At 44.6% G+C, this 27192-nt stretch overlaps 1 protein-coding gene across 1 annotated transcript in view; it reads right to left on the minus strand.

Annotated features, from left to right (window-relative positions):
* Nucleotides 1–27192, minus strand: part of GAN (gigaxonin) — a 290872-nt gene that overhangs the window by 11651 nt on the left and 252029 nt on the right. Inside the window, exon 10 of the mRNA XM_085638473.1 lies at nt 20683–20792. Coding sequence (XP_085494599.1) covers nt 20683–20792 — 110 coding nt within the window. The remainder of the gene's footprint in view (nt 1–20682; nt 20793–27192) is intronic.

Below are 27192 nucleotides of genomic sequence, written 5' to 3' on the forward strand. Positions count from 1 at the left end.
TTCAACATGGACTACATGTCTGCGATGTTCGGCAGAGGCTGCCGGTCCACCCAAATACACTAGTTAAGGTCCGGAGGTCCACACACATTCTCAACTTGGACCCTTTGTCCTTGAGTGAGAACCACTTTGACAACTAAATTACTTCCACAACTTCCATCCTATTGAGTTTGTACATTTCCTCTTTCAAAGGAGCCATCATGAGGATAGGGACCTTTCGTACCTTATGAACAACGGGTTTGGCATTGCTCTTAAAAATGCTCCTGTGCTCAAACCGCCGCACAAATCCAAATTCCTCCCTGAACATATCAGGAAAGTCCCTCACTACATCCACATCCTCACTGATGTTGGCTATGGCAATAACTTGGTGGGTGGTATTCGGGTTTAGAATAATTCCTAAATTCTTCTGGTGTCGTCACCCCAAGAGGTTATTTCCCTGTTTGGCTATGTAGATCTTACCTACAATTTTGCGTCCCTTAAACATTTTGTTCATAATTGTGTACCCAATTCAATCAATCTTAATGCCACCATAAACCCCAGGGGAAATGTCAGGTGTATGTAGCTCAATGTTGTCCTTGCCAAAAATGGGTTCCCAATTTTTGTCCCCTATGATAGTGAACCAGAATCCGCTAGGACCGTGATCTCTTTATCCTCTAACCATATATGGCACTTGGATATCTGCAACCGTCCAACATCCACCTCCTCCCTCGTTTAACTCACACGGTCAATCTGATACTGTGACACACATAGGATGGCATTTTGATGCACATTTAGCTGATCATCAACCATTTGCACCTTTGTGTTCTTGCATACCTTTGCCAGGTGTCCCTTCTTCCCACAAACCCTACACATGAGATTCCTAGCAAAAGTAATTTGGGTTAGTGGCAATGTGATTGGGGTCATCACATCTGCAACATTTCATCACAGATACATCATGGATACTTCCTTGAAATCTTTGACCCCAATCCCTTTGCTCTTTGGCTCTGACTGAGCATGCCTTGGAGCCTATGGCTCCTACCTTATGTTTTGACGTGTGATGTTTATCATCATCCTCAGAGATCACAGTAAAAGTAACCACTCTTCCATAAGTGTTGGTAAGTTTGTCTTGTATTTCCTGGTTCCCAACCCGTTGGATGTTCCATACCCTTGACAATGTCCACTGCATCCTTCAGAGAGGGATTCTCTGAAAGCAACTTCTCCTGTACTCTAAGGTTGTTAGTTTAATGCACCAGTTGATCCCAAATCAAGGATTCTAGTAGATCCCCAAAATCACAGGTGCACACCAGGCTCTTGAAGTAAACTATGCAATTCCCTGCCTTCTCGGTTTTGCCCTGGAGCATAGAGAAAACTGTATGTCTTTCCATAACTACATTTATACGGGGTCCAAAGTTCCTCTCTAACATCATCATGGACATCTTGAAAATGTCTCTAGGGTCCCCTTCAGCATTCTCAACTGTGATCTCATCCAGGCTTTCATATATATTTCAGCCCTCAATCCCTAGGTTGTGTATTAAAACACCTTGTTTCCTTGTGTGAGAACTTCTCCCCACCAATGGTGATTAAGTGTGAATCAAAAAGGTTGTTCCATTTCTTTCACTGGAGTACTGGATCGCCAGCTTCCGAGATTAATTGGGAAGAGAAAGCATGCTCCCCGCAGCCATGGTACACAGACGGTACAATAGAACTACTCAATTAACCTAACAGACTAAAATAATTAATTAATACAATAAAACTAAAATAGGTTTGAATAATAAATTACCAAAATAGGTTAACAAAACTAACAACAATAATAGGTTTAAGTCAAGGTGAATTTATCCGGCCCGAGTTCACAGTTCAAGGGGGCATCAGCAGCCTGTGATGCATTTGCCAGTGTGTCTGTGAGGAAAGGTTCTCTCAAATCCTCTTAGTCTGTATGGTTTGGTAGTAAATAGAGAATATTAGTATAGATTTTGTCCCACTTCTGCATGCTCATCTTCGGTACTACACAGGTTATGTAGACACTTAAGCAATGCGCTGGTGCCACATGCGCACCCCTGTTGAAATATTTCTTAAGAAAATGCCGGTATGATGCACTTGAATGGTGTACGTATGCAGCGTGCACCCCCCATTGAATTATTCTTCAAGAAAGAACCGGAATGGTGTTGCAGATGCCCACTAACTTCCAATGTAATGTGGAAGTTGCATGTAAGGTTCAGACATGCGCCAAGCTTCCACCACCGAGGCGCACACTATTATATTAGACACAGGGTAAGCAAACTTTCGATCCGAGCGGTAGATCTCAGATGCTGATGCATACTGCATGCTCACCAATCTCGCTCCTCAGCAGAGTGCAGTTTCAAGCACCCACAGCCTGGGATGCTGCTGTGACAAGGCTGCACTCCTCACACGGTGGTCACGCTCCAAAATTCAAATGGTAAACACTGCCCATGGCTAACTGCAAATAAAGATGAGGGGTTACCATAACTCCTTCTTAGCTTTTTTTCCTTAAATGTACGGACAATGGCACCAAGTTTCACACTCTTCGGCTGTACCTCACAGGAAAACGAAGGTTACCCAGATCATCTCAGTTTCATCACCCTTACAGTTTGTTATACAACCACACAGCCATTCCAGCTCCTCCAAGTAGCACGTAGGGTTCCTTGGTGAATGCTCCAACTTGTTGCCAGTATTAAGAGAGCATGCTGCACAGGTTTGAGCTTGGTTCTCTTTAATGCATCCACCACAAAGAGTACAGCTATCACAGTTCGCTCTCCAGTATCTCTCCCGTTGTGAAGTCCATTACATTCCAAAAATGATGCACACAGGACTCCATGGTATTATATGACAAAGAGATATGAACACAAGAAATGTGTGAACAGGACATAATACATTCCTCACAGTACCTGTTCATGGGTCATAAAGGGGGTCATAATACTTATCCGTCCAATCCTTGGCCTCTCTGCAGAACGCACAGAATAATGGTGAGGTGTGTCTACTGTAATAGTGATTGCATGTGAAAGTGTGCTAAAGAGGGGCACAGCTGTTAAAACACTGACATGGCAAAAGTTAAAGAAACTGAAGGGCATACAAGTGAGTGGGGGCATTGTATGTGAGGGGATTAGTGTAGTGAAGGCAAAACAAGAAAATACAAGTGTTAGAGAAATAAAGACTTTCTAATTAAAAATAAGTTATCATATTTTTTGCATGCCACTTGCTGAATGGTTTTAATGTGAGATCTTCCGATAGCTCATATGTGGCTCAACCCTCACTGTGAATTTCCTAGCTCACCCAGGTTAACCATTTGCGCAGTTTAAATGCCAGGGAAAAGCAGCATCACAGAAGGTGTAACACAAATCAGATATATAAACTGGTTTAGCGTATTGGATGCTAATAAAGAATCACATGGGAACATGCCTGTTTGGCCTAAGCTGGAATCCCAGGTAACTATTTGGTTGCTTTTCCAATTAGAGTGTCTGGAACAGCCACATACATTGTTTGTAACTCTTAGAGCCTTTGCTAAATATCTAGTCTTCAATTGTAGGTTTGCAGTCTGGAAGGTATTTGGATTTCAATGGTCAGGCGTGTGTACACACAAAAACAAGGTAATTCTGTTTACGTTCTTGGTTCGATTTGGAGATTGCTGGGTAAATAGATTCACAATCTGCACCCTTTTTTCTTTTGCAGGTTTGTGAGACACTACTTTGCATACAATTGGACAGGCAGACGTGAGTACAGGCGGAAAAATACAGGTAACAGTTTGTTAGAGTTAAACTATGGTGCACCTTGTACATTGTAAAACAACATGGTTTAGCCATCTTTTCTTCTGTTGCAGGTTTCGCAGACATTACCAAATACACACACTCTGTTTAGGTGCGTATGGTATACTGTAATATAAAAATGGGCTCTAACCATCTTTTCTTCTATTTCACATTTCATAGAACAGTAACACATACACACAAATTTGAAGAGGCATGCACAAGCACAACAGGTAATTGTTTGGTAGAGTTCAATTGTGGTGCACGTTGTACATCGCAATATAACAATGTGCTTTAATCCTCCTTTCTTCAACAGTAGGCTATACAGACAGTACCACTCACACACTTGAAAGGCTACATAGGAGTACAAGCAGAAAAAATAGGTAATTGTTTGGTAGAATTCCCTTGTGGTGCACGTGATATATTGCTATATCACAATGTGCTGTAAAAAGTCTTTCCGTATATCGCAGGCTTTGGGAGCAGAACTACATATAAGTTTGGACATACAGTCTCGAGAACAGGAAACTCCAGGTTATTACTCGCTAACTTTTGCCAGTGATACCTCATTACTGTGTGACAGATTGCTTTCATGAACATAGGCACCAACTTCAACCATTTTCCTTTTTTCATGAAAATGTTCAAGCACAAAGCTGTAACTTCTGCAGAGTGCGGTGCTTCACCACAAAGGAAAAAGTGTTACCTTGCATTCAAGGAAGCGTAGATGAAGGAAACTATGGAGGCTGACATGCAGAAATCATGAAGCAAGGTTCGAGTGCAACTCAGGAGCTATTTCAATATAATCCAGATGTGGGCTTCATTTGCAAAGCATGTGCTGAAGCAAAGATTGTTGGGGACTGTTCTACAGCTAAGAAATGGAGTGATCGCTAGAAACTGGATTACTTGAAATGCCATCTAATTAGTAAAGTTCACAAATATGCTTTGGTGATACTAAGTGCTGCTTCCAGGTTTGGTTATAGAGTGTCAACAATGATGATAGAAGCTTCCACCGGCAAAGCGAGCAGAATAGAAGTGGTTGAACTGCAAAAACCCCTGCACGATAACGATTCTCATCAACAATGTATAGCTGTTAGTCAAGATGAACACTTCAACGTTGTCTGTCCAAGAAATCCATGACCACCTAGCTTTGTATATGAAGATACCAGACAGCTGGTGGAGCAAAAACTATGCCTTTGAGTTCCTTGAGGCCATCAACAGAGTGATAGACTCTGATGTGATGGCAGAACTTCGAAACACTCTGTATTACCCACTTATAATCAATGAGAGCGCAGATATTTCTCTTACAAAAATGCTCATCCTGTACTTCAAGTTCCGACCTGTAACATCAAAAGAGCACAAAATACACTATACTCAGTATAGTGTGGTATCTCAGCCGGTTGATGTCTATGCAACATTCCAAGTATCTAGTGCAGATTGTGAAAAAGTATTCAGACTCATTACCACGATCAAGAGTAAATCGAGAAATAGACTAGAGGAAAAGCATTTGGATATGCTGATGAGGACAAAGACTTACCTCCTGAATGGGAAACTTGACCTCGATAGAGTTAATAAGCACTGGAAAAATGGCAAGAACAGACCTGAGAAGTAACCAGGTTACCCTTCTAGTGATGGCACTGGATTTGTGTGAATGGCCCTCTCCCACAGTCCATGTTTGCCTGGATGTCACATTTCACAAACTACCTCTCAGCAGGGATATCCTGATATTACTCAGTAGGTTGCACATCAAATTGTAAATAGTTAATTTGCAAATTATTGTGTGTATGAGATACTGCATAGGCTCCCAACATTTACCCACCACATGAACAGTGCTCCAATTGAGAATATTTGATAAAAACTTATAATGGTACAACTGTTGGAATCCTGTGCTTTTTTAAACCCGGAGTGTACCTGCTTGTGTTACCTACTCATGTGTTGGAATGTGTATCTAAATTGCAAACCTGTTTGAAGACCCCTCAAGTGGTGCTGCATGTAGGAGGAGTATTTCGACATAGCATGCAATATGAAGATGTAAAGCTATAGAAAGAAACAACATTATGCACACAGCAGATTGCTTAAACATGTAAGTCAGACCGTGAAGATTGAGAAATGCAACAGATAACTGATAATGTCTTGTACCGATGCCTGCAGAGGCTGTGAATGGCTATTAATGCAGTAATGAATAAATCATTTCTATTTTGTTATGCAAACACCTGAAGTAGGTCTGCTGGCTTCTCACATTATGAGCATACACTCCTTCTGGAAGTTGCCACTAACCAATCTAAGATGTCAGGTGCCAAATAACATGATTCATTTCCTTGAGATCTGGATGTCTCCATCCCCTTTGATGCTGAATTAGAAGGTCTGCTCTGAAGAGTGCCTTCTCATTTGGGTGGAAGATATTTCCAGTAACACTGTGTACCGAGTCTGTCTTGCCTATGTCTGGGCAATGAGTGTCAAACGTTTGTCTCAAATTTCTCACTACATAGGGAAAAGGACGTATTGGAGGAAAAGCCTAGGCAAATATCCCTGTTCAGTTCATCCGCAGAACATTGCTTAAGGACTGCGAATGTGGGTACCTGGAGTCAAAGCTTGGGCATTTTCAGTTGTATAGTGGCATACAAATCGATGGTGGATGTCCCCCATATTTTAAAGCATCACTGAAGAACTTGGGGATTTATCTCCCAATCATATACTTGTTGATGAGTCCTGCTTAACAGGTCTGCATTTCCGTTGTCCACCCAGGTAGATGCTCTGGTGTGAGCAGGACTTCGTGACATATTTACCCAATGCCATTTTGACTGCGCCAAAGCTGGCAGCTGAGGCGAGGGAGTGTCTTCTTGGTTCTAGAACAGTACATCACAGTCATGCTGTTTGTTCGCACAAGAATCGTCTTGTTACAAATTAATGCATTAAATGCTCTGAGTGCCAATGGGACTACTGTCACCTCTGAGCAACTTATGTGCCATTCACCACTGTTGCAGTATCTAGGTACCTCAAGTCAGTTTGTTGACATCTGCTTCTCCCCCCACTAGTGAGGCATCTGTGGAAATGGACACAGCCAACTAAGGTTCCACAAAACAGCTGTCCAGTTCCTGTTACACCATTTGAGATTCTGCTGAACTCTGCTCTACCATCAGTAGATCCTTCCACTGACCCATCGCTGAGGACCACTGCCTAGAAAAACACTCTTGTGAAGGGTGTATGTTCAGTCAAGCATTCACGACTATTACAATGCACAACAATTTAATTCCTCACAACTTCATGATTGTTCTTAATGTAAGAGGACACAACCTCTGGTAAAGATGAAGCAGTGTCAAATGCCATTACTTTTCTTTTCGTTCGGATAGGCTCGGTAGTCACGGTTTGTTACAGCTCGTGTTGGAACTGGCCCTTTTTGCTGAGTCATCCCAGAACTTTTTGCCTTCCTCCCATATTTTTTCTTATCTGTTTTTGTTGGTTTTAGGACTCTGGCCTCTTTACCACTGCTGATCAGTGCTAAAGTGCATGCGCTCTCTCTTGTACACTTGGTACGATTGATCTACACCCATTTGGCATATTTAATTTACCTTTGTACAGTGGTATCCTATATACCCAGGGCCTGGAAATTAAATGCTACTAGTGGGTTTGCAGCATGCTCAAAACTGTCTCAAGCCTCTGCTGCTGCAGGGCCTGCATGCAAAGTTTACTGCAGCAGTGACTATGCATGTAAAGTATTTGCCACGTCTGAAACTCCTTTTATTACATACAAGTCACCCCTAAGGTAGGCCTTAGCTAGCCCTATGGGCAGGGTGCAGTGTAGGTAAAAGGTAGCACATGTGCCTTAACTGTGTGGCATGTACCAGTAGTGACAGCCTATTTGGTTTCTTACTGCTGTGAGGCTGCCCTCTCATAGGTTTGCATTGGGAATTCCCTGATATGTGCTTTAGTGGTAATTTCTGATATGAATGGGGTAGCCTGACCATGTTTGGTATGTTTGGAATAGTAGTGATAAATCCTGCTTACTGGTGAAAGCGGATTTGCCATTACTATTTTAGAAATGCCACTTTTAGGAGAGGGAATTTCTGTGTGCTTAAGAGTCTTTGTGCCCTGCCTGGATGTGTATTCACCGTCTGGTTTAGACTGACAGGAGAAAGGGAAAGTGCATTCACTCTTGAAAGTCACAAGGGGGGTTAAGGGGTGTTCTGCCTTTCCTGGGTGATTCAGCGCTATGCTGAATAGACCATGGCCACATTTAGATGGGTGAGAAGAGTTTCCTTGCACCTGAATAGGCCTGATATTAATCTAGAGTGGTGGGAGGAGTTGCACCTGACCCTGAATAGGGCTGTGCCTTCCCTTTACAATGCTGTCTCTGCCCCCTGTAGTGTGTCTGGGGCCGGGGCTTGGGATTTTAAAAGGGGTGTTGTGCACTTCAAAAGAATATGTTTGAAGTTCCCTCAGAACAAATATTTTTTCAGTACAAGTACAGGGGATGTGACTCCATGATTGTAAAGACTGCATGGACTTGTAACCAGAAGCTGCTGGTTCTGTATGCTGCCCCAGGAGATTGCTGTGCTGCCAGGGATCCGCCCTGTGGACTTAGCCTTGTTGTGCTGAACTGCTGAAAGGACTGCCTCGTTGCCTGCAAGGACCCTTGAGTGTTGGCCTGAGCTTGCTCCCTGCTCTGGGCCCCCAGTGATCTCCCAGGGCTTTGTGGCTTGTGTGACTTGAAACAGCGCATGGTGAGCGATGTGTTCTCCACCCTGTTATTTGGAAGCGCGTGGGGGAGTGCTGTTCAGAGGCTGGAGAGCACTTTCTGAATAGAACCCGCCATGGGCGCTACGTGTTTAACAGTCCGTGTGCCTGAATTCTGGGCTGAACCCCCAACCCTCATTGTAGCGAGCCCGAGAGGTTTTCTGAGCTCGTGGGTGGCAGCTCGTAAGCAGAGCGAGCATCACAGAAGCAACAGGCATTGACTGGCAACCAGCCCGAAGCACCCCACCGAAGCACCCGGAACAGGAATCACCGCACTTAGCGGCCCCACCCCCAATGAGACACTGCGCCAAATGTCCCAAGCTTCTGAGGTGGTAACCGGCTGCACGGTAGAGCGTGGACGCTCCTATGAGGGAGAGAGAGTGCAAACCTCCCAACCACCGGATTGGGGTGCTGCAACCCAGCCGAAGGGGAAAACTCTTGCGCCTTCCGTCTCAGGTAGCATAGAGGCTGCCTTGCGAATGCTTGATTGGTCCCGGTTGGGGACCTTTCCCTCCGCCTCCTCACCAGCGGTAACCCCTCAGGCCACAGTAGCAGCCAAGAGCGGTTGCAATCCAGTCCGGGCCGCGGGGAGGACCCAGCGAGGTCTCCCCACCAACTTGGCATACCGTTTGGGAGCACCAGTTGGCTCATAAAACAGGGGGGGGTTCTCCAGATGCCCCCCACGTGGTTTTCTCTTGTAGAAATGAGAACACTGCAGGGGTTCCTGCAGCTGCTCTGCACGATCGTGGGCCGCTACCTGAGGGGATCGCACACTTTGGGGATCGCACACTGTGGGGATCGCACACTGTGGGGCACATGCCTTCATTGGGGACACCGGATCTTGGTGTAAGGACAGGGCGAGACCTCGACGAAGGCCCCGAATTCCTGATGTAGGAAGGAATCCCCAGCGATTACCGCATTCCCTGTTGTAGGCGGGCAGGTGACCAGAAGCCTACCAGGAAGGGAACAAAATTACTGTATCATAGATATTAAGAGCACAAGTGCCGCCCTTGGTATTCTTCATTGTTATGTATGGTAATGTGGATATGCGGGGAGAAATTCCAATGTGTTGTGCCTCACGCTAACCACATCATATTCCTGCCTGATGTGATGTGCTTTGCTGATACCTTGCAGCGGTCAGGATAGCAGACATGACCTTAGAAGTGGCATATGTGCAGTGAAGATGTTGGTATAATATGTGCAATCTACAAGCATTTACTTGAGTGCACTACTTGTGTTATGACAATTGCCTGATTGGCAACTTGATTTTATGATCTATGTGACGTCATGGAAAGTGCCTAGTGGCACAGTGATTTATGTGATTGTGGTCTAAAGTGTTTTATATGCAATACAAAGGATATTTTTTATATAACCTTGTATGGAGTCTCTTTTTGTGGTGTGCCTAGTGTGTCACTGGTGTGAATGTGTTTCACAAATGCTTTACACATTGCCTTAGGGATAAGCCTGACTGCTCTGCCAAGCTACCAAGAGGGTGAGCAGGGGTTATCTTTTGTGTGCAACTCCTTTACCCTGACTAGAGTGGTGGATTCTGTCTGGCTTAGGTGTATACCCTAGCTTACCAGAAACCCCATTTCTAACAGCTCCCTATAAAGGTCTGTATCTGCTGAAGGCAAAGAGGAGACTTTTTGGCATGGACAGTGAAACCTAGTCTACGAAGAAGTGACAATACTCTCTCAATGTTTGCTAGGCTTTCCTGCTGGCTAATGCACTTTATCAGCCAGCTACCCAGATACAGGAAGACATAAATGGCACTGTGAAGCAGATGAGCTGTAACCACTGCTAGACATCTGGTAAATACTCTTGGGCGATTGTGATCCCGAAGGCTAACACTTTAAATTGGTAGTGTTGTCCACAAAAAACATGACTCTGAGGTGGCAATGATGCCCTGGGTGAATGGAGATGTGAAAGCAGGCATCCTTGAGATCGAGAGACATCATAGGATCTTCTGTGCCGAGCAACTGCAGCAAGTCTTGCAGCGTGGTCATTTCAAATGCACTGTGAGTATGTAACAGTTTAACAGGCTGAAGTTTAGGGTAAGGGTAGGTCTTAGCGTCATAACTTTCTCTGAGATGAGAAAGTGCAGGAAGTACACCCTTGACCATTTTTGGTGTGGAGGACCAGGTTCTATAGCACTATTGTGAAGATGTTGCAGATGTTTTTGATGTTTTTGACTGTCTGACGGTGAGGTGGGATACGATACTCCAAGCAGTATCATTGTTGGACAACTGACAGGACCAACTTCTCTGAGTTTATTTCCTTCCATTGTGAAAATGATAAATCGATCCATACCCAACAGGCTTTGTGTAATCGAGGGGAGGTAGGGAAGTCACTTCTTGGTGGCAGAGGTGCCTTTTCCTTAGCCACCTCGACCATTTCACCTGCTCTTTCCTCTAAAGCCTTTTCTGGAGTAGGTTTGTTGAGACAGTGCCTCCTAAAATGGTTAATGAATGCTAGAACGCTGTGGTGTTGCTGCAGTATTGGCACCTCCACTCACCATTTAGTGCCAAAAACACTTACTGGTTTGAGTTTGGAGTGCCCCCATGGCCTTCGCTGCGCCAGTGTCCTTTATTTAAAAAAAATAAAAAAAGTGTTTTCCCATCACGTGGCCACTTGCAAGCCAAACAAGTGTTCCCTATTTAGAGGGTCATTGATGGTGTGCTGCTGTACTTCATGAAATGATCCTTACACTTCTAGCCACACATTTCTCTTAGGATGATAGTATTTTTCCCTCTTACAACAACTTCTTGCCGGGCTTGGGGTAAGCTCTGGGAAGGTGTTTCACAAGCTGTTCCTTCTCCTCCCAATGGTACGTGTCCTACTATAAGATGGGGACCAACTCAGTTGATCAGGCGCCATTCTGTCGTCCACCGCTACCACAAACCTTTTTCCTCCACCATCAATCTTGTAGCTCTCTTTATCTGGAGCCAGAATGTCTCCAGCTCCTTGAGCTACAGTTCTCATTCTAGCAATGTGCACTACAATGCAATCCCTGTGATATCCGACCCCTAATAGATAGCGGATCATTCTGCGCCACTTTATTTCTTTTCCATATTAGGCGTTGCCACCCTCGCTTTGACGGTCTCTTTAAAGTTCTCTGCCACACAATTCGCAATGCTCTTTTGCATGAGCAGAAACTGATCAGACTGAGACATCTAGGATAAGGTCTCCACTAGGAGGCCATCCTCTCCCTCATGGAGTTTCACCTTATGGTGATCTGCTCTTTGAATGATTGTAGGGTATGCCGTTAAGCACCTGGTGGGGAAGACGTCCGTAGGTAGGGCTAAAAATTGGTATTGTCCTGGGGATCCACACTGTAACCCTGCCATGGATTATATCCCTCATTAGTAGGGACATGCTCATAGTATGGTTTCTGTGGGTCATACTCAATGCCCTGATCTGAGTCAGTGTGTGTTGACTGCTGTAGTGAAGGTTGTGGTGACTGTGGAGCCCGGAGACTTGACAGGAGGCTCGGGAACAGGGCTGGTGTTGTTGGTGCTACATTTATTGGTATAGAAAAAGGGTGCTCCTCTCCAGAGATAGCCTTCTCCAATGTTAATTTCTGTTTCTTTAGAGGAGTTGGATCTACCTCTTCTAGTGAAGAAATAGCCAGTATCTTACCTGACTGAAGGTGGATGTAAATGCTCCTTTGCCCAACACTAGACTGTTAAATCAGCTCAATGATGGGGACGGAATTGCTCAGCATTGAAGCTGGGGTCGAAACAGGTATCGAAGCGGAGTTCAAAGATGACTTTGGTGCTGAAGGTGGAAGTTCAGTACGTTGTGCTATGAAGGTGTGGTCTTGCTTTGAGGCCTGAAGTGCATTTCTTCAGGTTTCTCCAGAGTCAAGATAGGTTGCAAGAGCCAAGCGGGTTCAGGGGCATTGGCTGGAGCAGTCTGTCAAGACCTAATTTGTACTATCTTGGGGTTCGAAGCATGGCTTTTTCAAGACTGGTGCTTGCCCAACCATGAGACTTGTCGAAGTTGAACACTACGTGTATCGTTCTTTGATGGTGTTTTGAGGTGTAGGAGTCTATGAGCAGGTTTCACTGGGGCCCTGAAAAATTGTTATTCGTCTCAGTTGGAGCCCTCTGTGTACTAGGTTTCCATGCTCCAATACATCCGATCCGCTGGCATATTGAATGGATGTACCTCCTTTGTGTAGGTTCCCTCGATGTCTTTGGAAAGGAGTGCGGTCTGTGCTTTTGTGGGAGACTGCTGCTTCATTTTGCAATGCATCCACTGACAAGTTCTTCTGTGTGTAACTGTATTCATATTTTTAACGACTTGGTAATCCATACACCTTGATTCCATGTGTCACTGGGCAAGCAAAGATTGGAAACCTTGTGATGGTTTGACCACAGGAACTTACTGTTGCTCTTGGGGCAAAAATGGAAAAGAGTATTCTCAACAACCTAACCCGCACCCCTCACCCCCACTGCTCCCATGTCATTCTCATATGAGCTGCAGTGATAAAAAAAACTCTGATATAGGTTGGATTCAATTCATTGTTGCTTGAAATCGTTCTAGTTGCTGGAACCAAACAACTGTTCTTTGCAGATCGATGATCCCAGAGCTCCAAACGAAGTTTAGGACCTGATGAATTAAACATAGTCTGAGTTGGAAACTTCGTCCTGGTGAACTGTGAACTCCAGGAAGGTATGACTAATCACTTTGAAACCGAAACAAACTTTGGAGAAAAATTTGCAACATTCATGCCCAACACTAGATGGTAGGAGTGCACAAAGCATGTGATCTACAGCTACACATGCCACAAATATACATTTGCAATCATCAGGAAGAACCAATCTGGTATCTCCAAAACATCTGAGTTCCAGAAGAATCAAAGATGGTTCTGATTGCTGTGTGTGAGTACGTCTAAGCCAACTTAAGTATCCTCTGACACAGAGGATGACTTTTCTAACTTTTCTGGTAAGGGCAGGAGATGGCTGTGATTTTCAATTTGTTCACTTAGGTGAGTTGGAGACTGTGACAACAAAGCACATAGTGGAAACTCACATCGTAGAAGAGCCTTTTTCAATCGGACAACAGGTTTAGGTGAAGTCTGTGGAAGCTTTACCTGAATCGTCAAAAGAGAAGTGCACACAAAGTGAGAAGACACTTTTGGGGTTTACAACCTAGTAGTGGCTTCGAGAGCATATGGAGAAATCACAAAACCTCTTCAACCCTTGCAGTGCTGGAGCATCATTTCCACATAATCTCCTGTGACGATCCTGAAGCATCCTGGGAGACCTATCTCAAATGTCCACTATAATACTAATAATAGTATAATACTAGCGTTGTGAGTCAGTAATATGGTCACAATAAAGAAAAGGGAGTTGGAGGATAGGAAGGTAGGTTTTTGCCTCCTGTTACAATATATCTATCAAAAGGGATCCACAGGGATCCTGATAAAGCCTACCTAAAATGATGTACTCTACAATTAGTAGAGTCCTATACTAGAAAAAAAACACTTGTTTTTCTATAGTCCCCTCACTCACCGAGGGTTTCCCCAGGGTGACATGCTTCATCATAGGGGTCCTCCCAGGCATTTGTCTAGATAGGACCATCAGCCATTAAATCTAGTAGCTCCCAGGAACACCGCATATATGCAGTGTTCCTGGGAGCTAGACAAATATCTAGAGCCTCCCTGCCCCAGCAACACCATGGAGTAGGATTACACCTCCATAAAAAAACTTCAACCCTATGCATCTAAGAAATCCTTGTAACATGGGAATCGTATGTATTTAGCAAACCAAATCGGTTGCAAAAAGTATAAATTTATCTGATTGTTCGTAAAGACACGGAGTGGTACACACAGGGCTGGTCCTTGTGTGGTCCTGATGAAGTGGTTGGGGTAACCACGAAACATGTCGACCAAGTAAATAGGGACAGCTTCACATAATGGTTACTGTTCTCTATTACTATCCCCATTTTAATATACATTCACCGGATAGGAGCAGAATAAAATTAGGGCTCACTATCCAGGTATTTTTGATTGATTTATTTTCACTTTTCACTCCACACAGCACATCACCACACATAGTATAAAATAAAAAAGTACTCCTGCGTATTCCGCCAAGTTGTAGCACGCCCCAGACAGTAGATGCCTGGGAGGACCCCTACGATCAGTAATATGGTCAACAGATCCAAGAAAATGTTGTTGTACTGAGGCCAAAACATCACTGTCATGTCCTCTCAGACGAGACGGCAGACTGGAAAACAGGAAAGTCTGGAGGAGAAGCCAATTATCCTGTATCATTGACAAAACTGACAGAAGGGCAGATTGCAAGCAGAAGACACATTAGAAATTACTAAACTCTTGTCAGCAGGTCTTACGGGGCCCAAGGAAGTGAATCTGCTCTGCCTATGAATCTTTTCATTCCACTCAGTGAAACCTGCATTTTCAGTATGGACAAAAGATCAATCTGAATTGATTTAGTCCTTTCGAAGTGGTTGTAACTGGAGCGGTTTAGTTTCCCCCTGATCATTAGCACAGATGGTAGGAGCATTTGAATTCTGTAGCAAATTTACCACAGACATGAGCCCTCAGGAAGAACTGGGGTATTCGGCTGTATGGACAACTGAGGGTCACTTCCACCAGGCCAGTTGCAAAAGTGGTCACCATTTACTAGGATAGTCACTCTACAGTCAGTACAGTTGGTCCTGAAAAAAATATAGATATCACTGTGTTTGAGGCCGGTGAATACAGGTTTTCTTACCATTTGCGTGTTTGGCAGAATCCTGGACTCCCCTTTGAGACAGGAGCCAAAAATGACTGCCAATCAGGCAACTGATTTTTACTAGTCCTATTTGTGAAGGAACTGCACAGACATCATATATGCACCACTTGGGTCAGGCACCAAATACTGCCCTCTTATCCAGTAAGGTTCAGCCCTAGAAACTAGCACTCCTTCAATCAAGTACACCTTGGTATGCACAGGAGCTGAAGAAGAGGTATGAAGGTTGCTTGCAGTAAAAATCTCATAGAAAACAGAATGCCAACAGGACTAATGAGAAACGTCACTTGAAAGATATTGTGTGTGCTCAAAAACGTCCTCAGCTGGAGTATAGGTAGTGATCAAAAGGATGCTGGGAACATTCTGAAGGCTTTGTCACTGACAAGGTTGACCACACACAGAGTTTTTCAGTTGGTTTTACACCGAGTTGCTCAGATGTGTCCAGCCTTTTTCCATGCTGGAAGGACATCTCATGAGTCCAGAGATAGGGTGATTCAGAGAAAGGAGAGGTGAGGTTATAGGAGGACGAACTACAGGCAGTCTAAAGAAAGTGAGGCTGTGTTGGGGGCTAGGAAGATAATATGGTAAGAAAGAAATTTGGGAAGAGAGACGTTGTGGCATTTATAAAAGAAGAAAGGTGGTAGGAAAGTAGCTGAGAGGGAGGGGAAAGAACTTTCAGTAACCATCAGTCAGTCACCTTCATCATGGGGTGGTTGCACGAGTCCTCAACACCAACAAACAGAGTAACCCCAGCATGGGGCGAGTGCATCACAAACTCTGGTGGGTGTCTTCCTCGAGACAGCAGCTAGAATGTAAGTACAAAGAGACTGTAGAGGCAGTGATGGGACCTGTACATTGAAAAGTAATTCACCTTGCAGTGAAAGTCTGCTAGCAGCGTGGCTGTTACATTATGGAAGTTTGTAAAGGGCTATCTTGGGCATTACGGAGTTAGACAAGTGTGTATACTGGGTATATTACAGAAGCCTACAAAGCAGAGTAGGTTAAGTCCTGTATTTTGAAAACTATAACCTTGATGCTTGCCATAGTAGTGCCTGGTGGTCTTGCGGTTAAGCTGCTGACTTTAGGTACTGCCGTTCTAATCCTTGCTCCAGTATTTGACTTAAAACTGTGTGATTATCCTAAAATTGTACATTTAAGTGAAATAATATTATTTTGCGAATATATGAAGTGTAATGAAATTGTGCAATTTAAATGCGTGGAATCTCCATTTGATGTACATAATCTTGTATCATGTCCCAGCAACTCCTATTAATTTATAACACGCTGCTTCTATCTAGCTAAATCTGTTTTACATAAATATCAGTAAATACATCCCACCAAGGCCTTCAATATGAGTGGTTGTATAATTCTGATATGTGATATTCCTGTGACCTTACATGTAGGAATTATTATTATGAGTTGTGCATATTTTATCGTACACAGCAAATACTGGGTGCGATAAAATCTGTATTGCCCAGATACATTTCGACAGATCAAACCTACTCATATTTAACAGGGAAAAATCCCTGGAAATACTAGGATATGTGGATTTTTGTGCTTACTGCATGCTATACCCCTGCATGCTGTATCCCTCTTTGTGGGAAAACATTTTATTTTGTGCAAAAACTGTCGCAAAGGAAAACAGGCCACTCGTAATGAAAACGTATGTCCTGATGAATGAGCTTTAATTAAAAAAAATAGCACCGGTTGCCACTAAATTTTCATAGCAGTTATTGGAGGAGAAACCCAAACCAATTTAAATCCTAATACAGTTTACCAAATCATTTGATGAGCATCTTTAGTGGCTATATTTCCCCAAGTCCTTGGGGGAAACCCTCATTCTCCTTTTTTTAATTAGTTTGTAATCCCTTCCAAATGTTACAAAGTTACTCATCTAAATATTCATTGGGAGGAGAAACCTTAAATCAAAAAAGCTCACCAAACCTTTCCCAATTTTTGCAAGCAACATTTGCCTTAAAATTTACAATTAACTATTATTTTTCTAACACCACCTTTGAAATACTCTTAAGCCCCATGTAGGTTGGTCTCTAAAGCACATTTTGACGTATTAATGGTGAATACTACGTTTTAGAATGAATTTCACCACATAACTTAAATGCATACTGTTCAATGTGCAGTTATTCTTCTATATATACACTGTGCAGAGTAGCAAACCCATATACTAAATTCCATACAGCTTTAATTCATGTTTCAATCATATTACCGACGCATCTAGGTCAGATATACAGAACATACATGCAAGCACCAAGACTGAGAGCTTAATGTAGGCTTCCGTAAGACACTAGAGGCCCATGTAAAGCAAAGTTCCATGGAGAGGAGCCGGATGGGCAGACAAAAGTTGAACGGGACAAAGGAAACCAAGAGTCAGTGGGGAGGCTCGCCAGCATGAGAGTTTAGGACAAGGATCACTAGACACCCATGGGGAGCAGAGCTCAGGTCAGGCAACAGAAGGACCCACATCCTCCCTCCAGCCTCCTGGACTTCCCGGACAGTCCTGGGGTGCATCGAAGGGTGCCGTGTTGTGCTCCATGGTGCGAGTCTAAGGATAGTTGTAAAAACAAAGGCAGGTTGCCTTTTCTGTGGTCACCATCTCACAGCCAACAATAGTCCAGTGAGTGCAGCGGAGTCCATCCCAGGGTTTGGTTCATGAGTAGGAAACATTGTTTTACCTGTGGGTGGGCTAAACACAGTAGTGACTAAAGTTAGGACAGTAGGTCAGTCACAGGCTATCACACATTTCACAACATGATGAGATCGATTTCTGACTTTCTGATTGGCTCTGAGGCGTGTCCTGACTTCTGGAAGTGTAAAAGAAATCAAACTCTGTCCGAAATCTTGGCTTCCAATTACTTTCAATGGCATATTAGAGCAATACGGAGCACAGTGTTTGCATTTTACATGATAAGATGCCCTAGTCGTTTTAGTACCTGCATTCACTCCTCTGGAAGCAGTGAATAACATTTGAAGACGTGAGTTATCAAATTTCAAGACTGAGTGACTTTGGATCTGTATGGAGCACCTGCTACTTTTGCTGCGTTAGTCGATCTGGCTGGAGCTACAGCTTCTAGTGTGAGTGATCAGATGTATCCAGAAGCAAGGGGACCCATGGTTGTCTCGCCCACTGTGAGAGCAATTGATATGAGCATCATAGGTGCCTGTCTCATGTTCATAATAACATAGGGAATAAGTGGTAGCAGAGGAAAAGCATATGCAAATATCCCTGCAAAGTTCATGCATAAGGCATTGATTGGGACTATGGGCGAGCACACCTAGATGTGAAGCTTTGGTATTTTCCGTAGCAGTTTGATTGGGGGCATACCCCAGCAGAGGAACTAGCTCTGTAGGTAGCACTTGCATATATCTATGTATGAGATTCATAAAGCACCACTGTTACTCCGAAGAGTATCCTGGCGATGTAGCATGAAAACTGTCCGCGGGAAGAGAGATTAGGTGCAAGAAAAGAGCCAGGTCTTAAGTTTTTTCCGGAACACTGGTGTCGCCTTAATGCACCTGAGAGTCAGTGGAAGCTTGTTCCAAAGAGAACAGCCTAGGAAGGAGAAAGATCTGGCCCCCTGCCCTCGCCTTTCTAATGTGAGGAACTGTGGCTAAACGGAGATTTTCAGAGCAAATGTTTCTCTGGGGAGTGTAGAGCTTGTCTTGAAGATAGCCTGGGCCAGTACCGTAAAGTGCTTTTTGGGTAAGGAGCAATATTTTAAAAGTGATCCTCTTCCTGACCGTTAGCGAATGTAGGCTCTGAAGAAGGCCAGTGACATGGGAATTGCATGGGAGCCCAAAGATGGTCCGTGCTGCTGCATTCTGAACTAACTGCAGCCTATCTATCAGGCCGTGTTCATTAGCCCCGGGGGCTGGAACTGAACTCAGGAACCGGTGACTTCTCTCCGCGCGGCCCACACATTTTATATCGCGATTGCTTCACGTTCACAACTCGGACGCACTGCTAAATGGCCCTTATATATTTTTTTTTTCTGTGGCCATAACCTGCAAGTTTTAAACATGTGTTTTCCATTCTGCCATGAATATTAAATTAGGGGGGCAGGTGATCAAGAGCGGCGCTCGTCCATGAAAATATTTGCAATGCCATTGTGCCGGCTGCTTGAAAGTGAAAGTGTGCATGGCGCGTTGAATGCGAGCGTCGTGCTGGAAGTTGGAGAAACTCATTATAGAAAATAGTGCTTACAAATCTAAATAACACGTACTGTGTAATAACCCAAGTAAAGGGGCCAGTGACCATGGGAGGATACAAATGTCGACATGGCCGTACTAAGGAGCGACTAACAAGCCTATTTAGGAATCAGAAGCTAGCATTTACGAAGCACAAAGACACAAGCCATTGAAAAATATGGGCGGGGCTTCTCTCCATACTGTACTACAACAGATCATCGCCAGAGACTCTAGGCTCGCCCTAAAATGGGTGAGAATCAGCCCCTTCTGCACCTGTGTGGGGTGTCCAGATGCCCAACAGTTCCCTCGGCCTGCTATTAATCACCTTGTGGTCCGGTGCTCATGGGGGCCTGCAGGAGCTCTAATCAGTAGGTGAGCAAGGGCCGTCGCCGATCACAGTAGCGCGAGCCGGGACGTCCCGCTCACACACCTCACCGCTGCGTATGTAGGCCACAGGGAGAGGAAGGTCAGACGCATCCGTTCCCTCTATCAGCGCTGGCAGCCCCGTCGCTCTGGGGCACCAGAGAGGATCAGATGCCGCGGCCTGGCCCACGAGGGCCGCGGATGTGCTTGCTGTTACGTGGAGGACAGGCACCATAGGTACAGCCGCGTCCCCTAAACCGCAGGGGCCGTGCCCGCTGCAGCCTCAGCAAGGGGAGCGGCGCCTCGCTTGGAATCTCACGTGTCGCTCCTGAAGCATAGCCGTGGTTTCAGGCTCTACTTCCTCGGTGGTTATCCCCGGTGGTCATCCCGGACTAGCTTTAGAGGTGTGAAGGCTGGTGAATGGGGCCTCCGACAGTGCGATTGATCGGGCGAGGATGGAGCGGTAAAGAAGTGCAACCGCTCACGCCACCCTCGTGGCCACGCCGCCATTGGTACTCTTTACAACAGATAAAATCTTCAGTGGATGCAACAGTAGTAAACCCCTTGATGTGAGGAGGCTTTTGCAGCAGACATAGAAGCACATGATTGTTTGGACTTTAACGTTTTTTTGTCGAACTCAGTATTGTTCGACACTACAGCAATTGTTTGTATTACATCTGCTTACAAAAACATTTTTACACATTTACAAACACATACAACTTGTATCTTTTGCAACAGCAACAGCCCCCTACCTTGTAATGTATCCGGTACCTTGTTGTTCCAGGAGGTATTTTACTTTTACGTCTGCTTTACCTTGTTAAAAGGTTATTGGAAAGGCCACAATTAAACAAACTATGCTCAACGGTAAGTAAGCAACATGCAACAATGTGTGTCCTTACCTGTATCGAGATCTCCAATCACATAAATACTGGCTCCAATAGGCACTGCCCCGTAAACAAAGGAAGAGCTGGTAGGGATGCATAGATTCTGATCATTTAGATATATCCACCTGCAGGAAAATACAATTCCATTGGTTAACCCTTGGTTGAGGACTACTGCGAAAATAATTAAAAGGTTTTCCGTGTGCATTTTATTTTTTAACAAATATTCTATCGTGCAAAGAAATGGCCAAGGAGTGTTTTACTGTACAGAGATGAACAAAGGTAATGCTTAACTGCTCTGATTGGAGCAGAATTTAATTTGCCTCTGGATGGTTTGATAAACACACACAAAAGCAACTAACAATATTAAAGACAATCAAAGAGGCAGGAAACTGGAGGTCGTGATTCGGAATAAGGTTTAGAGTCTTGACATCCAAACAATTAAGAACACATGAAACAAAAGCAACAAGAAAAGTGTTATGAGAGTAGGAAGAGAGACTTACAGTAGACTCCTATGTCAGTCAATGACACATGCATTACCTGTGAAAGTGGCATGTTCTCTAGGAACGGTAATACATGTCAATCCAGCAGGCAACCCTGGAGAACATAGGGATGGCCTAGTAGGAAAGAGGCCGGTCTGAAGGAAAAGCTCGCATGAGCAAAGGAAGAACTGAGGTGAAGCTCAAGAGTGTTACAATGAAGCCTGCACAGGTAATGTGTTCCTACATTCAATCCTAAAGATCAACATCATACTTTTAGTCTACGCCCACTTTGATTTACATAACAAGCTGGTGTCACTTTGAATAACATTAATGTTAGAATCCGGGGTCTCTGGTTGGCGCAGGTATGCACTTGCGACAAGCAGGGACCCTTTCCTCTAAGTCAGGGCAAAGGTTTACTCGTGAAAAATAACCCCTGCTCACCCTCTAGGTAACGTGGCGCGAGCAGTCAGGCTAAATCCCAGAGTACATAAGGTTAAGCATTTATGGTATCCCACACCAATCACCAACCCACCACACAGAGACACAAGACTTGTATTTTGTAAAAATAAAAGCTCTTTATATAAAACTCTTCAGGTAGGCTTCAAATACAGTCTTTCACTTTAAAATGAGGTTCCAGTTACTTGTTATCACTTTTCAGGAGGCCACAGTTCTTTAAATGGTCACTTTTGGTGCAATCTGCACTCTTTGGGGGTCTGTGCGCTTCGTAGGGCCCTCTGTACGCTTCGTACCCGTGTTAGAACGCTTTGTGCCGTTTCTCACGCTTTCCACGTGAGCATGCGTACTGAGACTAAAGCCGTACGGGCCGTACCTTCGTAGGTACGCGTCGTACGAGTCCGGTACGCCTCTTGCCACTCCTCACGCTTCCCGCGTGAGCAGCGTCTCGTTCTTTAAAGCGGGACTGGCCGTACAGGTGTAGGGACGCGCCGTACAGACTTGGAGCGAACCGCACAAAGACTCACGCTTCCCGCGTGAGTAGCGTAGCGGGACGACAGCGCCGTACTGACCGTACACCAGATAGTACGCGTCGTACAGGGGCGCTTGGGGCTCACAGTACCTTGTTCTTTGGGGGCAAAGTTTGTGGCGGCCTCAGAAGTCCTCGGCAGGGCCGTCCCGCGTCGCATTGCAGTCCCGCTGGTCAGTGGACAGCGAAGCTTCGTGGGGTGCCTCAGGACGTCACAGCACACCTCGATGTTTGGAAGCAGGAGGGGCAGCTCGGGGGTGATTTTGCAGCGCGGCGCGCTGTCGGCTTTGTCCAGAATCGGCGAACCAGTGCGCCGCCGGTCCTTACAGTGGTCTCTACGGCCTGGGGTCGCAGGGGCTCGGCGCTTGGACACAGGTAGTCTCTTCCTTATGTTGCGAGCTCCGGCTCGAGGGGGCAGTTGTTCACTTTGCTCAGGCCAGGCAGGGCAGGCCTTCACGGTGCTCACAGCAGCACAGTCAATTCAGGAGTCGCGTTGCTCAGCGAGATGGGGGCACACAGGTTCTCTGGGGTCAGCATGAGCAATCCACCCACAGCAGCAGCTTCTTCTTCCAGGGAAGGGTAGCGCCCACTGTTCCTGGGGCGCAGTTCAGGGGGCAAGTTCACAAGCAAGCCCTTGGAGATTGTTTTTAAAGCACAAGTTGAATTCAAAGTCTTTCTCAGTCTTTTCTTCCTCTCCTTCCAGCAGCAAGGCACACACCACAGGCCAGTCTCTCAGGCTTAGAGACAGTACTCCTCCATGCAGCTTTCCCAGGTCCTTCTCTTCGGGCAGAGGTTCTTCTTGGCATAAACAGGATCTGATTTCTTAGGAGCAGGACTCCTTTTATACACAGTTTCTTTTGTTCTTTGTCGCCAGGGGGCCTGTGCCTGGCTCAGTCCAGTTCTGGAGCACTTTGTTATGGTGACTCTGCTCTTTTCTTTCAGTGCACAGGGCAGAGACATCAGCCGCTCCACAGGGGGCGGAGCCGGCATTGTGGTGGCAGAGCACAGGTCTATTCAGAGTCAAGGTGTACTCTTCCCACCCATCCTGGTGTAATCTCTCTACCCACCACCTGGCAGCCAGCCTGTCTCCTGGAATTCCCCAGCCCTGCCCCTCACTGAAACTAGGCAGCACACACACACAAAGCAGAGGCGGACTGAAATGGCTAAGCAAGTAAATACTAACTTTCTAAAAGTAGTATTTACAAACACAGGATATTAAAATAAACTTTACTAAAAGAAGAATTTTATTATTCTGAGTTCAGGCATACTAAACTTGACTTTCTACCATGCTCTCGGAGTCCACTGGGATTATAGCGTGTAATAATTCCAGCAGCCCATTCTGGCCTATGGAGAGCAGGTAGCCTTCAATAGTGAAAAACGAAAATGGCTGTAATTCACTATTAGGACATGCCACACACATCAGGGCAGGTCCTACTTTATACCTACAATGCACCCTGCCCTTGGGACTACCAGAGGGGTGACTAATATGTAGTTAAGGGAAGGTTTAGGGACTGGCAAGTAGGTGCACTTGCGCAGTCAGCATGACAGTACCAGACTGCACGCAGGTCCTGCAATGGCAGACCCTAGACACATTTTACTAGGCCGCTTCTGTGGGTGGCACAACCAGTGCTGCAAGCCCACCAGCAGCATTTGCATTTACAAGCCCTGGCACTCCTGGTGCACTTTACTAGGGGCTGATAGTAAACCAAATAAGCCAAACATGGACCCCAATCAATGTCAACATTTTACCATAGGGAGAGCATATGCACCTTAGCACTGATCAGCAGTGGTAAGGTGCCCAGAGTCATAAAACCGCCAACAACAGGTCAGAAAAAATACAGGAGGAAGGCAAAAAGTTTAGGGATGACCCTGCAAAAAGGGCCAAGTCCAACAATTACAGACTGCTGTCACTTTGATTTACATTACAGGCTAGTGTTACTTTGATTTACATTGCAGCTTGGTGTCTGGCACAAGGAGCGAATCCCAAACTGTTTCTAGTAAGAATATCTGATCCCCGGAATAAACAATATCTGGTCCAGACCATATTGGACTTCGCATTTTCTGATTAGGTGACTGATCAAATAACTATCTTGCGCCCTCGCCATGGACTGCTTATGACCTCATATATTACAACAGTCATGACCCGTTCAATGTCTATGACATCATAGATAAAATCACGGATGGCTTCTGAAATTATATCACTGTGCATGGCAGGGTGTGAGTTCTAGTTACTTGAATGAACTAATACTGGTGAATTTCAGTGTTTTTTAGAGTAAAACTGACATTTTTACCCAACTGTAACAACACTAACTTTTTTCTCTCTGCACAAATATATGTTCACTGAAGAAAAAAAACAGAGGTTAAAGTGGCTGTATAGTTAAGAACTGTAGTGATATGTTAATATTTATTTTTAAAAAATCCTTTAGAAATAGAAGTTTTAAACAAACAAACCATGGAAATTGACCAGTTACATTTATCTCAAGTAACTATAACTCGTGCCCTACAGTAACTATCATTTGCACCCCATCATGCTCAGTGTGGTCATCGATGTCATTTCTGGTGCCGCCGCTATTACCCAACACAGTGCACCGAGCACTGCAGTGGGTAAATAAAAAAAGAAACGGGTATAAGGGTCTGGGTAAGCTACCATGACCCCACAAAGGTTATCCCCAGGCAATAAAGAAATACAAAATATATTCTTTTTTGAAAGGTTTGGGAGACCACCATAAGATTTGAGCCCTGTAAAAAAATAACATAACAAAATTAAACATATTGAAAGAGAAACTGCTGAGTTTGGCCTGCTACAGGAGACAGTGGTCCCTGAGAAATAAAGAATATTTAAATACAATGAATATAGCCTCAATCAGTGCTATATTTGTGCCAGTGTCCAGCCGGACAGGGCATCTTTAATAAATGATATTTCAGCAATAATACATCGGATGTAAGTCAAATAACAGTGGGATACAAGCCTGTATCCAAGGACTTGCATATCAAATAAACAGTGAAGTACAAAAAGGCTCAGGCAGTTTAACGGTTGTTTCTATTAGTAGATACTTTGATAGCGAAACAACTGGTATACAAGGGGTCACCTTCACAGAAAATTATATACAATTAATAATTTGTGTAAGGCTGACAACTGTGTCGACGGCGTTTCGATCCTTATCAAGAGGATATCGGATCATCATCAGGACAAACAATTATATTGCCCGAATAAAATTGCCTTATAAAACATACACAAAGAGCAACATAAATGAACAAAAGGGGATAAGATGGGGGAAGAGAGAAAAGAACCATATATATGGAATTAGTATAAAAGTAAAAAACACACAAACAATACTCAGGTGAGTGATAGAATAAAAAGGTAGAAGGAAAAAGAATGAGATGTGGGTCAGATACACATGTAGTTACACGAAATAGTGACCTCTTGGGTTATACAAGATAGGACACGGAATGAGTATTTGAAAACAGTTTTGCCGTAAATGCCGAAAATAGCAGAGTCACACAGTGACGAAGTAGCAAGCAGTAAATCCAAGACAATTCGAAATGATAAGCGGAGAAAGAGTATCGCTGAAGAGAGAAAAGAAAACACATGTATATACGGAATAAAGATAATTCAAATCTGTCCGGTAATCTACATTGTGGAGAGACAGTGCAACTAGCAGAATATACAAAAGTTGAACATTAAAATGGAAACATTTCTAAATCTATACGATAATCTAAAATGTGGGTAATAGAAGAGATTTAAGTCGTAATTACCAGAATTGGTAAAGTTGCACAATTCTAGTCAGGGCCGACAATGCAACAATCGCGGTTCGGAACGTTAGGTGAAGGGATAGTGAAAGTAGCAGAAAGATACAGCAGAAGATGAATACGGCATGGAAGCTCCGTGAATGTGCGGGTCAGAATGGCATGCGAGCTAAGGGTTGTGATGCGGAAGTAGTGAAACCGCACCGTAGTAAAATAATTACCTCAGATAACGTGTTGTTCGGAAAACGAACAAGGAACCTCGCGGTGACCATTAAAATCGGGATGGTGCGTGGCACCATGGACTGGTGGTTGCCGAAGGATATCGGTCATGTACCTGTGGGGAGAGGAGAGCGGGATTGGAGAGGGAGTAGAGGGGCGAGGAAGTGAGTGATAAGCCGAGCGATGGTGGCTCTTACCTTACGAATGGGAAACGGGTAGATCGGGAATCGATCTTTCCAATTGGGAGACAGTGCTGTAAATCCAAGGAGAAACAGAGAGTCAGGGCAAGGGGGTGTGGACGAAGGATAGTGTTGGAATCAGGCGGAGGGTTAGGACGCTTACCTCATGTGATGGGAGGCGTGAGGTTCGGCAACTCTGTTCAATGGAGTGGGATGGAAGTGAAAGTGATGATGGGTGGGGCGTGTTATGGTTTTGGGAGAAGAGTCAGGTGACCAAGTGGGTGGAGTGAAGGTTGCTGAGTGCGGCGGCCATTTTGGAGTGGTTAAACCCATGCAATGTTGGTTGTTCAATACGGCGGCCATATTGGAGTGGCTAAAACCGTGCAGTGAGCCCGATTGGGGGAAATTGAGAGAGTTCAAAAAGAGTTATAAGAGCATAATGATTCAGTGAAGCGAATGTATCAATAGAATGATAAATTGATACCAAAAAAGGGGAACATAACAGTGTCACAAAGATTCAAGGGTGTAACATAGTCTTGGCACAGCATTACATTAGGAGCATTACAATGATAATGATTCAAGGTTGAATGTAAATCATACGAGTCCAAAATATCAATTACAAGTCTTCAAGACTGTTTAGGCCTGTGTGGATACTGCCCGTTTTAAGGATCCATTTCAGTTCCTCTTTGTTTAGTAGTTGCGCGATGTCCGCTCCTCTTGGTGGCAATTTGACAACGCTTATCACTGTCCAGCAGGTGTCATCTTCAGTGTGACCATAAGTTTCAAAGTGTTCAACCAGCGGGGCATTTGCTGTTTTGCAGCGCAGTCTGCTCCTATGTTGGCAGATTCTGATCCTAACCTATTGTGTTGTTTGACCTATGTAGATCTTCTCACATGGACATACAATGGCATAGATGAC

This window comes from Triturus cristatus, chromosome 12, assembly GCF_964204655.1.
Source record: "Triturus cristatus chromosome 12, aTriCri1.1, whole genome shotgun sequence".
Taxonomy (NCBI): domain Eukaryota; kingdom Metazoa; phylum Chordata; class Amphibia; order Caudata; family Salamandridae; genus Triturus; species Triturus cristatus.